The sequence below is a fragment of the Podarcis liolepis genome (genome assembly GCF_965112155.1).
Source record: "Podarcis liolepis genome assembly, chromosome: 2".
Classification (NCBI taxonomy): Eukaryota; Metazoa; Chordata; class Lepidosauria; order Squamata; family Lacertidae; genus Podarcis; species Podarcis liolepis.
In genome coordinates, this window is record NC_139555.1 from 51,473,595 (window position 1) to 51,489,507 (window position 15,913).

At 45.4% G+C, this 15,913-nt stretch overlaps 1 protein-coding gene across 7 annotated transcripts in view; it reads left to right on the forward strand.

Annotated features, from left to right (window-relative positions):
* The window catches only part of SH3PXD2B (SH3 and PX domains 2B), a 116,665-nt gene that overhangs the window by 91,986 nt on the left and 8,766 nt on the right, over positions 1–15,913 (forward strand). For 6 of the 7 annotated variants that reach the window (XM_083483488.1, XM_083483490.1, XM_083483489.1 and 3 more), the window contains 5 exons: positions 1,483–1,617; positions 4,456–4,560; positions 7,832–7,949; positions 13,306–13,532; positions 14,269–14,318. In XM_083483488.1, coding sequence (XP_083339614.1) covers positions 1,483–1,617; positions 4,456–4,560; positions 7,832–7,949; positions 13,306–13,532; positions 14,269–14,318 — 635 coding nt within the window. Of the gene's footprint in view, positions 1–365; positions 441–1,482; positions 1,618–4,455; positions 4,561–7,831; positions 7,950–13,305; positions 13,533–14,268; positions 14,319–15,913 lie in introns of those variants that run through there. The other variant, XM_083483492.1, reaches the window with a different exon arrangement.

Sequence of the window (15,913 nt, forward strand, 5' to 3'; positions counted from 1 at the left end):
GTGCATGTGACATTGCACAGAAACAGAAGGGTTTGATGGCCATAAGAAATGGTCCTCTAAAAAAGCATGTTTCGTTGCACTTCTCTCTCTCTCTCTCTCTCTCTCTCTCTCTCTCTCTCTCTCTCTCCTCCCTCTTAACATTCGGTTTCGGATACATTTATCTTTGTGAGTAAACACTGCTGCCCCTTAGTGGCTCTGAATTTATTTGTTTTATTTTTAAGCAAACCACAGATTTCTTAAAGAGTTTATTTTCCCGTAGCTTCTTTCTTTGCATGGATAAGCTGAAAACATTTTCTGGGCCTTACAGGTTTTCCTTTTTCGTTTCTTTTCCTTTCCTTTATCTCCTCTGCATCTGCCCTACAAACAGCAGCCAGGATGATGATCTGGAATACAAAGGAAGAGCCATGTGCTAAACTGCAAAGAGCAGCTGAATTCTTGAGGTCTGTGGTCCTTGTAGCCCAAAACCACATCCTCCGGAAGTACAAAGCTTGAGTTCTTGCTGGGCCAGATGGAGTGACCACAGGAAATGACTCCAGATAGTCATCTTTGGCAAAAAGCCATGCAATACCCTAATGTAAGGGGAGAGTTACTCTCCCTTGCAATTAATGTAGATTTCCCCACCACCAGTTGAAATTAAGCTCTCTAGATAGGCTAGCTGTGCTTAATTGGAAATATCCTAATTGCAACATAGATTTGAAAAAAGGCTTTTGAATTACCACCCTCCTTCTTAAACATTTCATCATTTTTTAACAACCAAGTTAAGAGTGAGGTCTTGCAAGTTTATTAGCGTAATCAGATTTTTGCCCCAACAACCGTATACTGTAGCCTAATCCTGCAAAGTTTTGAGTTAGTGGAATTTTTGCCGAAGACTTTGCTCAGGACTCTGCTCTCAAAGTAATTCTTCCTACATCTTATTTTGACTACAATACCCAGTCACTTTCCTTGCATGCCCTGATGTGACTACACTGGCTACCAATTAGTTTCCAATTCAAAGTGCTGGTTTTGGTCTATAAAGTATTGTGCAGTTTGTACCCAAATATCGCAAGGACCACTTTTCATATGAATCAACATGGGCATCTGATACCCATCTCTATGCTCTCCTCTGAGGGAGGATGTGGAGGGTGGTGGCATGAGAATGAGTCTTCTCAGTGGCAGCTCCCTGTTTATGGAATGCTTTCCCCAGAGGGCATGCCTGGTGCCATCACATTTTAAGTTTATTAGACATTCATAGGGTGGGGTGTGTGGTATCTTTGGTAAAGTAATTGCTTCAATAGCTCAGAGCATGCGACAGTGGTATCAAGTAAGTATCAAGAAGGACCGATCTGAACCGATCTCAATTGCCACCTGTTTCCATCTCTCCATCACCTTGCCTCTTAAAGCTCACATTGGGCTCTTAAGATGTTGCCATGATCACGAGAAAAGCACATTATAGTCTGTGGCACATGTGGAGACCAAGTGTTTGTCTTGTTCCCTATGACACAGGTGGAGATTTGGCATCTGCGGACCCCATGGTCCTGGAGCAGTATGTGGTGGTGGCAGATTACCAGAAGCAAGAAAGCTCTGAGATTAGCTTGTGTGCTGGCCAAGTGGTGGACATAATTGAGAAGAACGAATCTGGTAAGGAGAGCTCAATGGAAGCTTTAAATTAGGTACATGGTTTGAGATTTCAGTAAGGCTTTTGACAAAGCCCCCCTTTATATTCTTGCAGAGAAACTAGTAAAATGTGTACTGGACAAGATAATTGTTAGGTGGATTTGTAGCTGGTTCACTGACTCCTCGGGAGGTGGACTCTCCTTCATTGGAGGTTTTTAGGCAGAGGTTGGATGGCCATCTGTCATGTAAAGCTAAAAATGTAAACGACCCCTAGGCGGTTAAGTCCAGTTGAATTCGACTATGGGGGTATGGCACTCATCTCCGCTTTCAGGACGAGGGAGCCAGCATTTGTCCACAGAAAACTTTCCAGGTCATATGGCCAGCATGACTAAACCACTTCTGGCACAACAGAACACCGTGACGGAAGCCAGAGTGCATGGAAACACTGTTTACCTTCCCGCTGCAACGGTACCTATTTATCTACTTGCACTGGTGTGCTTTCGAACTGCAAAGTTGGCAGAAGCTGGGACAGAGCAACGGGAGCTCACCCCGTCGTGCGGATTTGAAATGCTGACCTTCTGATCAGGAAGCCCAAGAGGCTCAGTGGTTTAGACCACAGCGCCACCCGCATCCTTCCTTTTACCTTTACCCGTCATATACAATCTAGCTGAGATTCCTGCTTTACAAGGGGTTGGACTAGATGACCCTCGGGGTCCCAAATCTACAATTCTATGATTCTATGAAAAGAGCTTGTAAACAGGTTCTCCTGTTCCTTGTAGGTTTCAAATGAGATCTGAAGCCCAGTGCCTGTTTTGTGGAGGTGGATGGGACATTTAAGCAGGCTGGCACCTATCTATATAGGAGGGTCATGCAAATATCAGCTTGTGATGACTAACATCTGCATGCAATAAATGCCAAGGTTTAAGGGCTTCTATTGCAGCCTCTGATACACAAATCACTCAGCTATATGCTTTAGGTGGTATTGTCCTTGGCAACAAATTACATAGGCACAAAGCTCCCATTTCAGAGTCACCATATTACATTAATAAAAGGACCATGCCATTCTTAGTTGCCAGTCCAGCTTTTTTGATGGGAAAGTAATGTGCTCACCTTCTTACAATTATCTTAGTTTATTTAGTAACTTGACCCATTGTAGAAGGAACTACACTTAGAATTAAATTAATCTCTTTCTTTCCCCACCCAAGGAAATAATATATACAATACTTTTGCCTTCCTTATTTAAGTAAAATAAGAAGTAGCCTTGAAAAATAGGTTTGGACTTGCATTTTGACAACAGAGAAACTTCCACTACAGGATTATACTAGTAGGCGATTTGTTTTTTTCAGCACAATGAAGCAAATTACTTGCTGCTCAATTTCTATCCACCAGCCATCCATTGTGAAGCAGTGACACCGACGTTGTTGCTGTTTCAAAGCACACTGTGCTGAATTTTTATGGATAATTTTAAACTTCACATTATTCTCTTATTGAATAGCTTTCTATAAATTACCATCTTGATTTGCTTCGATGTCATATAGAGGTCAAATCATTTCATAGTTATTCCCTGAATACCTTGTGTTACCATTCAGAATAGGTTTTTTTATGAATTCTGAATTCACATAAAAAGATAAGTGCACTATAAATTGAATTACTGTATTAATTAAGCTGGGTTTATTGTCCGAGCTCAACAACATAAAGAGAATGATAAAGAAATAAAATTATCTATGTGTAAAAGTCAGCTCCCAATGTTCTGTCATTCTCCCAAACATAGTGTTATGCTTAGTGTAACTAAGAAAGTCTTAAGGCAGAGCTGTGCAAACACAGTCTTGCTTGTTTCTCTGCAGCTTCCATTGGGTTCTGCGGAACATTACGGGCTGCCGTCTAGGACCTAGTTGAGAGGGTTGTTGACTATTTTACACTCCAGAATCAGCAGCAGGTTTAGCTGGTGTCTCTTCACCCCTGAAAACAAATGGCTTCCATTTTCATATGACAAAAACTACTACCTGAAGACAATATTGTGGAGGAGGCAAAATAATGCCAATCTCCCCTGCTCCTGACAGGCTAAAAAATATCCCTTCTCCCCTTTCTGAAGGCTCTTCCAGTGCTGATCTACTGCAACTTTATAGCCGGTGACATAAAACTTTATAAGCTTATTGGAGACTTTCCAGAAGAACTGAGCTCTTTTTATACAATTCTGAAAAAAATATAGACCAAGTGATTTAGCATTTAAGGACATCCTGACAATTTGATGTAACATTTGCAATGGGGAAACAGTATAGGGTATAGCTATAGGGTATAGCTATGATTATGTCAATGGCCTTTTTAAATATGTGATTATTTTAATAATAATAAAAATTCAAACACTGTGTGAGCTTCTAAAAAGTTAGTGTCTGTAGTGTGGGAGCAGCTGAGATTTGATAACTCTGAGGACGTTTTCTCCCCTAGCCTAAAATAGAAGACAAGCCAATTCCTTGGAGGTTGGTTTTATTTATTTGTGGGTTAGAACATGTATTTTAATGTAAACACAGAATTCCAGGACCTTACAACAGATGAAAGTACAATTTTATGAAAACATTTTCAAAATAGTAAGTTTTTTTTTAAAAAAAATCATTGCTTCGTGAAATAGAACGTTGACAGAATAAAAAGATATTCAGTAACTAGTGGAAAACCATGAAGGAGGGAGACAACTGCACTTCACAGTTTAAGATAATACATTATCTTGGTCCAGCCACTGAGAAGGTGTTCTCCTTCTCTTGTCCCACCCAGCTGTTTCTCCACAGCTGGAATGGATGGAATGGGTTCAGTTCCAAAGTGAGAACTTAATGTGGCTTTTCAGCTAATGCTATTTTCCTTTCCCTTTAGGCTGGTGGTTTGTGAGCACATCAGATGAACAAGGATGGGTCCCAGCTACATGCTTAGAAGTTCAGGATGGAGCCCAGGATGAATTTTCAATGCAACCTGAAGAAGGTGAGAAAATGGCTTAAGAGATTCCTGGGTTTATTATTTGAACTGCTCTAGTCCAGCTAAATTTTTCAGGCTGTTGTCCAGGGAGCAAAAACTCCAGTTTGGTTTGTATTTTATAAAGTCCTAGTATCTCTCCTCTCTAGCAAGCTCCCATGAAGGCTGAACTGGATATCACTGACAGAGAAGGTGGTGCTTGCTTGAGCCTTTCCCAGCCTTCAGTATCCAACTTTTCCTCCATCTTTGAGCCACAAGCCACACCAGCCTTTGATATGAAGAGCACACATTCTGAATTAAGACCCCTAAATGGGTGCTTTGTTGGGTATTTTTTTTTTAATGACAGCTGCTGTTATCTTATTGCATTGCACCTGAGTAATATTTGCTATGGCTGTCCTCACTGGAAAGTCCCAAGTGGTTTACATGGACCCCACAGTGGTTTCTCTTCCCCTTACTGCTCAAGTTCACATGCACTTCTTTTCAACAATGCTGCAACAGCGGGTGCTCCTGTGACATTTTTACTAGGTCCTCCCCATGGTGGCTTCTTGTGATGGAATGAGAAATGCAGAGATAGACATCAACAAAACGGGTCAAAAGTGCACAACACTTTTTGAGGAACTTCTTGAGTTTGTTGTGATTTCTTCGTTCCTTCCTTTTTTAGAAGGTGCAGATACTGCTCATTTTTAATATGACACCTTTGTTAAGCAAAGCATCCAAGTCTTTCATATGAGCTGTGGAGGGATCAAGGTGCATTGTCTGGTTGTGGAATTGCCTGCTCTATTAAACAAGGCTGATACTTCCAAGGAGTGAAGAGCTGCCTCCTTACACCCTGTTTTGTCCCTCTCCTGCTTCCCCAACATGCTCCTCCCAGTCCCATGGAGATACTGGTCTCTTCCCAGGCACGTGGGCCGCCGTCGGACTCTTGGGGACTTGTACACCAGTGGATGGGGTCAAGGTGGATGCTGTGGAGATTGCTTTTATTGACCTCCATTTGTGCTTTGGACATTTGTCTACTTCCCGTTTCTGCATGTGCTGCCCATTGTGGTGTTTGCATGCCTTGTTGCATGTAATATATTACTTATTCACTGGGAATCCACCCTTTGTATTTCCTTGTGTGCACTGCTAGTCATATATGTTAACCCCCCCCCCTTTCTCCTGCTTCTGGTACTTACTGTGTCAATGCCTCATGATTTAGGAGTTCTACTCTTCTGTGCCAGACTAGAGAGGATGTTAAATGCTCCTTTACATTCAACTTGCAAGTGCTAAAAAATGCAAATTGCATTGGGTGGGCTGATAATTACTGGGCTCACAGCTGGCATGGTGAGAGAATTTTTCTCTTTGTTTCCCCTGTTATGGTCTTAAGGAAAATCTCAGAAGCCAGTATTTGTTCTCGGAGACATTTCTCTCCTAAAGCAAATACCACCTTTCAAACGAGGAATTTCCTCAAGACTGCAAGGCAATGTGCGTGCAAAGTTTAAATTCTCCCTCCATATCTGCTGTGAGCCTATAAATTATAACACACACACACACACACACACACACACGTCCGGCTGATGCAATTAATAAGCACACACTAGCATGTTAAATATGAAGATACATTTAATGTCTTGTCTGGTTGCCCTTAGTTGACTCAGATATTTGCTTCTTGCACTGTGTTTCTAGCTTATCTTAAATCTAGAAGGAAAACAAAGACTGGCACAGACCTGCTTGATGTAATCGGCCACATCTCAGAGTTTTCGTGCTTTGGCTGTGTTTCTTATAATTCCTGTTCCATCCTGATGCCATGACATGTGTCTGATGCTCTGCTGATGTGCTTCTGATTTGTCAGGAAGTACAGTGTGGAGGATGTTGGTTGTGTGCTCAGGCACTTGAACACATTTTATGGCTAAACATTTCAGGTGGACACATACATCCACTGAAGTACCTCATTGTGAAGTTGGCAGTTCAAGGTTATGTTAGTCTAACCAAGTGCTTGTCCGCACTTTGCTTGTCCCAAGCATGGGTCTGAGTGGTTTTCTGCTTGCCCCACCACTTCCCCGGAAAAACCTGCACTTTGCAACTGAATGGAAGGAAACGTAAGTCCACGAAAAACCTGCTCTGAATCAGCAGTAAAGAGTGGCTTTTCCTGGAGAATGTGGCAACTCAAACTGAAGTGTGGATGAGCTCATATACTGCAGTTCTGTAAGTGGAATGGACTGTGCATGTTGTTTCAGCTCTTCCTGCTAGAGATATCATTAAACTAGCTGTGAAACTGATTCCTGGCTCTGCACGAGGCATTTCTAGAAATAGGGACTGCAGATGAGTATTGAATGCCAATGGCAGTCTTGCTGAGGCAGACTAGCTGGCATCACTTTGGCAGCTGTGCATAGGGAAAGCAGGCCACAAAAGCATTGTTTGTTATTTGTCAGTAATGCAGGTGGTGTGTGTGTGTTTGGATTTCTTGCTTCTCTCTCCGTAGAGTTGTCATGATTATGTTTTTAGTGATACCAAGTTCTTCCACCTAGTCTTAGCTAGCTGTTACTTCCTTTTCCTTTGGATCATCGCTGGAAATTGGTTAAAAGCCTTATGGCTCTGGTGTTGGCATAATGTGCATTCCCCCATAACTTTACTCACAGTCTGGTACTAGGGAGGATGGAAGGCAGTGGCAGCTAACCTGGAGTTATTGCAGGAGCTGCAAAATAGCTGCTTATTGGTGTGGTTTCTTGAGTGCTATAACATGGAAGGAGCATGGTCTCTTTAATTGCACAGGAGAAGCTATCTGGTGAGTCTCTGGTGTTACAGCGCTCATGTGAGTGGAGCACTCAAATGAACACTTGTGCACCCAGATAAAGCTGCTGAAACAACATCAGAACTGATGCTTAAGGTGTTTGGTAGGTAGACACTTAGGGCTAATGGAAAAGCAGATTCTTTTTAGAACAGGCCTGTGCAACACCCCACCCCTGACAAGCCTGGCGTACGCAGCCCACCTCATTTCCACTGACCACCTATTACAGCTGCCTGTCTTCAGTTGGAAAAACAAAGAGGTTGCCCCGCACCAGGCAGGGGCTGACAGGGTGTATTAGACTTGTGGGAGGGTATTACAAGTTGTGTAACTAGATTTTTGGAAGCTTGTGTCAGGTGGATAGGCTCTCGACCCCGGTGTGTGATGCACCCGATTGCCAACCTTCCCATGCCGTGTAATCCAGTTCAGAGCGCTAGACTTAAATAAAGTTTGAAGCGTTTTCAAAAGAGGGACTTCTAACAAGCTTTGTTTTCTTCTCTTCCATTTTGCTCGCAACAGAGGAGAAGTATATGGTCATTTACCCCTACACTGCTCGGGACCAAGATGAAATGAACCTGGACAAAGGGGCTGTTGTGGAGGTGATCCAGAAAAACCTTGAAGGATGGTGGAAGATCAGGTACCTTTCATTTGGGAAGAATCAATGGGAGGCAGGCATGCCCGAATATAAGGGGCAAGCTACTTTTATTTATTTATTACTGCAGTCTTGTGTACTAAAACCCAATGATGTTTATCTCTGGCTCTTGCAAAGCACCCTTAGGAGAGGGTAGCTTCCATCCAGGAAGGGACAGAAGGAAAGATCAGCTTAAGACACGCAAAGCTCCAACAATGACTGATGTAGAGGAAAAATAAAAAAAATCCTTCCAGTAGCACCTTAAAGACCAACTAAGTTAGTTCTTGGTATGAGCTTTCGTGTGCATGCACACTTCTTCAGATACACTGAAACAGAAGTTGCCAGATCCTTCTATATAGTGAGAAGGTGGGGAGGGGTATTACTCAGAAGGGTGGTGGGAATGGGAGATTGGCAGATAGCTGAGATGAGCCTGTTGACGACTCTTAACGACTGCAGTAGGTCTTACAGAAAAAGGCAAGGGGTGAGAAGGTGAAAAATGGCTTAGTCATGTATAATGAGATAAGAATCCAATGTCTTTGTTCAGACCAGGTCTCTCCATGGTTTTAAGTTTGGTAATGAGTTGCAATTCAGCAACTTCTCTTTCCAGTCTATTTCTGAAATTCTACTGATGTAGAGGAATGCATTTTGTGGCATTCTGCTATGTTTCTAGGAGATAAAAATTAGATAACACAAGCTCTTTGAGGAAGAGGAGTGGACTCACAGAGGCAATACTTTAATGTTGAAAGGAATTGCTTCTTGCATTATGAACAGATGGCATATTGCCTCGGGACAATGAGATGCCCTGAAAATCTCATTGGCACATTCTGGTATATAAGGTGGTCCCGCCAACACATTTGTGGGTTTCGGAAACATGTGAAGGAAACTATCCAAAAGGTAACAAGGCATGATGTGCCACTGAAGCTACATTTTCATACCACAAAATGGTGGGTGCAAAGAGGTGGGTTCTTTGGCTATTAAAAAAAACCCTTTAAAGATGCTGTAATGCATAGGGGGGAAAGGTACTCAAATGGTTGAGTTGGGGGAAGAGGTTGTAGAGAATGCCCTGAACCATGCTCCTTTATTGGCTTAAACTGCATGCTGCTGCAGTTGTCTTTGCAGTTAAGGGCACTTACTTCCTTTTAGTGGTAAAATGTGTTTATCACACAGTCTCTGCTTTAAACCAAACCAACACACACAGCACTGTCACAATGACTGCAGCTGAAAGTGCTGGGTTGTGCACAGGTTGGTTCATTAGATGCAAAAAAAGTGTGTTATTTTAGTACCTACTTTTTGTAAGTGACCCATTTCTACACTTCTGACTCCAACATAATGAAACTGAAAATAAAAAAATTCCTTCCAGTAGCACCTTAAAGACCAACTAAGTTAGTTCTGGGTATGAGCTTTCGTGTGCATGCACACTTCTTCAGATACGAAGATATATAATGTATAATGAAACTGCACACTGATGAGTGAAATCCTCCAGCATCCTTAAATTAAGGGGGAAGATCTCCCATCTTTCTGTTCTTTTTGCTTGGTATATTTCTTGCTCCTAAATCAAAGCATCTCTCTCAATTGTCCACTCTGTTTGCTGTTGAACAAGTCAACCATCCATCAGATTTTTGCATCTGTGTTGCCTAAAGAGGCTGCTGTTTGTTTTTGGTTTGTTTTTCTTTTTTAAAAACAATTCTGGCTATAGAAAGGCGTTTAGTACAGCTTTGTTCACCACTTGAGAATCAGCTGTATCCACCAGCCTTGTAACGGGACAGCTAAAATATGGTTCACCTTTGCAATAGAAAATGGTTGGAAATGTATGTGTTAATCAGATGGGGCAAAAATACAACACTCTGTTTACAAGTCAGCTATAGCCATATTGATCAGGGCCATAACAGAACTCTAGCAGAAATAATGGGCAAACTAAGCACACACAAAAATGCCTTGATGACTATGATCTAACCCTCAGTTGGTCAACTAGAGGTCTCTTCTGGCTACATTAGTTGTAAGTCTTGACACTGGGCTGACACTGACAAAGCGTGTGTCGAGGTAAAGCAGAAAGCAGGCTTTGATTTCCGTAACCTTCCAATGAACCTGCAGCATTGGCAACCACTACACCAGGAAAAAAGAATGTGTGTTGACATTTTAAACTGAGGAAATTTGCTTCAAAGAATCTCGAGTCTATTAAAGGCGCAGCAGCTGGCGTCATCTGATCCTAGCATCTTTGCCTCTGGCCACTAAGGTGGCATTTTCCTGTGGCTGGCACCAGTCCCTCCTCTCTGGCAGATGTCCTTGGTGGATGTGGTTTCTGAGTCACGGTAAACGTTTAGGGCTATTGTTTTGTTTTGGGTTTCTCTTCTTTTAATGGTTTTGATGTAAGAAAAGAAGACAAACGGCACACTGGAAAAGTGGTGACCTTTGTATAAGAACTGGAAACACCAAGAGTTACCGTATTTTTCGCCCCATAAGACGCACTTTTTCCCCTCCAAAAATGAAGGGGAAATCGGGGTGCGTCTTATGGGGCGAATGCCTGCAAGCCTCGCGCGCCCGGCAGGAGGTCCCACCGGGTGCGCAAGGCTTGGGGCGGCAGCCTGTCGCCCGAAGCACGGGGAGCCCTCTGGAGGGCTCCCCCTGCTTCAGGCGAGTGTCTGCAAGCCTCGCGCACCCGGCAGGAGGTCCCACCGGGTGCGCGAGGCTTGGGGCGGCAGCGGACTGCTTGCGCGCACGGAGAAGCTTGGGGCGTGCTGAGCTCAGCTGGCCCCAAGCTTCTAGGTGCGCGCAAGCAGTCCGCTGCCGCCCCAAGCCTCGCGCACCCGGCGGGACCTCCTGCCGGGTGCGGGAGGCTTGGGGCGGCAGCTGACTGCTTGCCGGCATGCAGAAGCTTGGGGCGTGCTGAGCTCAGCACGCCCCAAGCTTCTAGGTGCGCGCAAGCAGTCCGCTGCCCCCCCAAGCCTTGCGCACCCCGTGGGACCTCCTGCCGGGTGCGCGAGGCTTGGGGCGGCAGCGGACTGCTTGCGCGCACCGAGAAGCTTGGGGCGGGCTGAGCTCAGCTGGCCCCAAGCTTCTCGGTGCGCGCAAGCAGTCCGCTGCCGCCCCAAGCCTCGCGCACCCGGTGGGACCTCCTGCCGGGTGCGGGAGCCTTGGGGCGGCAGCGGACTGCTTGCCGGCATGCAGAAGCTTGGGGCGTGCTGAGCTCAGCACGCCCCAAGCTTCTAGGTGCGCGCAAGCAGTCCGCTGCCCCCCCAAGCCTCGCGCACCCAGCGGGACCTCCTGCCGGGTGCGGGAGGCTTGGGGCGGCAGCGGACTGCTTGCCGGCATGCAGAAGCTTGGCGCGCGCTGAGCTCAGCACTCCCCAAGCTTCTGGGTGCGCGCAAGCAGTCCGCTGCCGCCCCAAGCCTTGCGCACCCGGCGGGACCTCCTGCCGGGTGCGGGAGGCTTGGGGCGGCAGCGGACTGCTTGCCGGCACGCAGAAGCTTGGGGCGCGCTGACCTCAGCTTGCCCCAAGCTTCTGGATTAGCGCAGGGGTCCGCTAGCCCTGGGAGAGGCGCCCGGCTCTCCCACGCTAGCGGAGACCTTGCCGGCACGCAGAAGCTTGGGGCGCGCTGAGCTCCGCACGCCCCAAGCTCCTGGTGTAGCGCAGCGTACCTGGGGGGGAAATAATTTTTTTCCCCTTTATTTCCCCCCCTAAAATCTAGGTGCGTCTTATGGGCCGGTGCGTCTTATGGGGCGAAAAATACGGTAGACTGCTTTGCATGTGACAGAAAAGTAGATGCACCTGTTATTACCACATGCCCCAGTCTTGTTTCCTGTTATACCTTCTTTTTTTACATTGTGTTTATGTGCCACAGAGAAATGTGATTGGCCCCAGATCTCTTATGTATATGCAGTGTGTGCATTAGGGATGGGGAACCTCAGGTCCAGGGGCCAAATGAGGCCCTCTAGGCCTGTCTGGCCCTCAGGGTTTTCCCAAGGTCACACAGCCCTCACCAGTCCTGCTTTGCACCCCCCCCCCTTGAGTGTTTTTTGCCTGGCTAGAATGTGCCTGGATTGAGAGGGATGTGTGAATGTGTAAAAACTAATCTAGTGTACAAACACCAAATTTCATATTTGCTGCTCTGACTGCTTTTGCCTGTGGTTTCCCAGAAGGGCGTGTAGGCTGAAAAGGTTCCACCCACCCCCGGGTGTCTACATGGTAAGAGTACACAGTTTGCCTCTACGCAATATAGCAGAGGTGGGACATCCATCTCCCACCAGCCTCATGGCCAGTGGTCAAGGATTATGGGAATTGTAGGCTAGCAACATCTGGATGGCCACAGGTTCCCTCATCCTTGCATTTGAGGGACACAGCAATATGTGATGTGGCCCTTAGGCAGGCCCACTAGACTCTGTGACATTTGTCATGCTGCTTCAAAATACAGTGGTGCCTCGCAAGACAAAAAGAATCCGTTCTGTGATTCTCTTCGTCTAGCGGTTTTTTCATCTTGCGAAGCAAGCCCATTGACGGATTAGCGGTTTAGCGCTATTAGCTGCTTTTAGCGGCTTATCTGATCGGATCAGCTGATAAGCGGCTTAGCGGCTTAGAAAGGGGGGGGGGGAACCAGCAGGAACTCGCAAGGCATTGTCGTCTTGCGAAGCAAGCCCATAGGAAATTTGTTTTGCGAAGCACCTCCAAAACGGAAAACCCTTTCGTCTAGCGGGTTTTCCGTCTTGCGAGGCATTCGTCTTGCGGGGCACCACTGTAAGCAGAAAGGATTCTGGACTCACTACACTAGAGTAGTCCAATGCATTTCTAGAAGGCACGTAATGCACAGGTAACAAATGATCAGAGGGTCTTTCTCTATTGATTTAGAACCCTTTTTGTGCCTCTCAAGAACTGCTATGAATCAGGCTGGCTGTAGCCGTGATAAGAACGAGACAGAAGTCTAAATAAATGCACCCATAATGGGTTGGAGACTCCTGTGTTCCAGATTAGTCTTGCTGTCCCTTGTATGCCATAATCCATTCCACATCTGGAGATTGGTTATTACAGCACAGTATACTGCCAGTATATAGCCTTTACCCCCCAATGAGGTACAGCCACCTTGGGCATCTGTATGGAAAGATGGGAGATAAATCAGCTTAATCAACAATAAGCAAACATTCATAATTGTGAAGGTATGGGGTCTTGAAAGATACTTGAGTGTGTATCTCAGATAACCGAAGAATGAAATAGGGTGAGTGGGCGGAATCTGTATTGATCAGTCTGATTTCTCTGAATGTTGATTTAGAACCCTTTTTGTGCCTCTCAACTACTGCTATGAATCAGACTGGCTGTAGCCGTGATAAGAAGGAGACAGAAGTCTAAATAATTTGACTATTCATATTGCTGCAGGTATCAGGGTCAGGAGGGCTGGGCCCCAGCGTCATACCTGAAAAAGGGGAGTGGTGACATGCTTGCTCCAAAACTGGGATCTGCCACGTCCGCCCACTCCTATGCACTAGACCTGGATGGAATCTCCCGGCAGCAGAACTCGGCGGGCCGAGACAAGGATGGGCCAAACAACCAAAGAGATGGACGGTTTGATGGTCGCCCATTGCCAAATGTGGACCTTAGGCGAAGTAAGTTGGGAAGAATGAACAAAGGTTTTGGATTCTTTGTAGGACATGCTAGCCTGGTGTGGTGCAGGAAGGTCTTCATGGCTCTTGAGAGCTAGTGTGGTGTAGTGGTTAAGAGCAGTAGACTCGTAATCTGGGGAACCAGGTTCGTGTCTCCGCTCCTCCACATGCAGCTGCTGGGTGACCTTGGGCCAGTCACACTTCTCTGAAGTCTCTCAGCCTCACTCACCTCACAGAGTGTTGTGGGGGAGGAGGGGAAAGGAGAATGTTAGCCGCTTTGAGACTCCTTTAGGTAGTGATAAAGCAGGATATCAAATCCAAACTCCTTCTCTTCTTCTTCTTTAGTTTTGTGGCTTCTTGAGAATTATAATTGGAAGAACTGGGGTTATTTAGGTCAGTTCAGCAAAGCTGACAGTAGATTTTGGAATTCTTTCTAGTGTATGTTTGTATTGCATTCTACTTCCGCTGCTGCTCCAATGAAAGATATCTCAAACTTGGTGGCAATTGTTTGAACATTATGCATCTAGGGGGGATGCTGTTCAGGATTTTAGTGTAGGTTTGTGTGTGAAGAACCTACCCATCCCGTCTCTGTAATATATGTACTCACACAGTCTCTCTTTCCCTCTTGCTCTTTTCCCCCTCAGACTGGACTGGTGGGGTCTTGTTAGTTCTTCTTAAGTATCACTTTTTGAAGCATGTTTTGATATCCTTTAATCACAATGAAATATTTTCTTGGCAGAATCACCAAAGATGAGACAGAGACCCCCTCCTCGTCGAGATCTCACAATAGTAAGTATTGCCCCCAGTTGCTTTAAGCTGGGGAGTTCTGGTGCATTATTAAATACACAGAACAAAAATAAGCTAGACCAGTGGTGGTAGAAAGGGACACAGCTTGTCTTGCCGCATTTTGCATTTTGGCATAGATTCCCATGTGCAAACATGTCCGTGTATGTAACTTGCTTCTTAATGAATGGATGAATATGGAAGTGATAAAATAATGCTCTGGTAAGGATCAGGCCATTGTCGCAATATATAAAGGGGGAAATAGTTCTTTCTACATGCATGCCCTGTGCAACGGAACCCATGCACAAAATTCATTGCATGAGAAGCTTCCCTAATATTCCTCCTTGTGATCCACATGTGCAGTGGTTCTACCTTATATAGCTGGTGCAGGAGTGAGGCTTAACCCCCCCCCCCCGATCTGCTTTCTTCTGTCAAGGGACTCTTGCCTTACGAATGAGTATATACCATTCTGTTTTGAAGTAGCTGCACAGGCCTTTTCTGTTGTGTTTATGGCCAGCAGCCACCCACAAAATATACTTCAGTTGTGGCAGTTTCCATGGCACAGGTGCTCTGGAAATAAGCCTACTTACCTACCATATGTGACAATGTACAGTGTCACCTCAGGTTAAGTACTTAACTCATTCCAGAGGTCTGTTCTTAACCTGAAACTGTTCTTAACCTGAAGCACTGCTTTAGCTAATGGGGCCTCCCACTGCTGCCGTGCCACCGGAGCACAATTTCTGTTCTCAACCTGAAGCAAAGTTCTTAACCCGAGGTAATATTTCTGGGTTAACGGAGTCTGTAACCTGAAGCATATGTAACCCAAGGTACTACTGTACACTGCATGCATATAGAGTATATATTCTTAATCCGTCATGGGAGCATGGACTAAGGAAAGCTTTGCTTATAAGCTTTATGCATTTGTTTCTCTATGCATACAACTTTCCCCTCAAGTTCAGGGATTGACCGAGGAAACGTTGCCTTCCCCATGAGGCCCTGGAGCACACACAGCTAGCAGGGTCAGCAGTTGAGATATGTCTGTATAGATGTTCCTGAAATAGATTTTGTTTTTTAAAGCAAACTTGGCCCATTTTCCAAGTCATTCCTTTTATAACATAGTATTAGAAAGTGACTATATTCACTGATAAAAGAGTCTGCAGATAGTTGAAAATAAAACCCCACAGAGGGAACTCTTAGGGTAAGAAGATCCCTTGGGGAAAAGTGAGGGCGTTTTGCTTCTTCAGCGATAGTTTTCCCAGGAGCAGCCATTCAAAGCAGAGCTGAAGCTGGGAATACTTCTCTGCAGAGCTGAATTTTAATCTGAGCTGCACAAGAATCCATGAGCTTCTAAGGCTCTCCTCCCCTTCGAGGCAAGCAGTATGACGTCTGGAAGTTCATTTCCAGGCCCAGACCTGCTAAACATCTCCAGCATCTTTAATCCCGTGTGGCCTCTCTTGAAAGATGAGCTTGTCAGCAGTAACTGTAAAATCAGTGAAGCCACATGAACCTGCCAGCCAAATGCTACCTTCCTTGTGGGCTAACTTGGAGGGCAGTGGGGTATATTGTCCCTTGTTGTCTTCGGACAGAAGTAGGCTGATGTG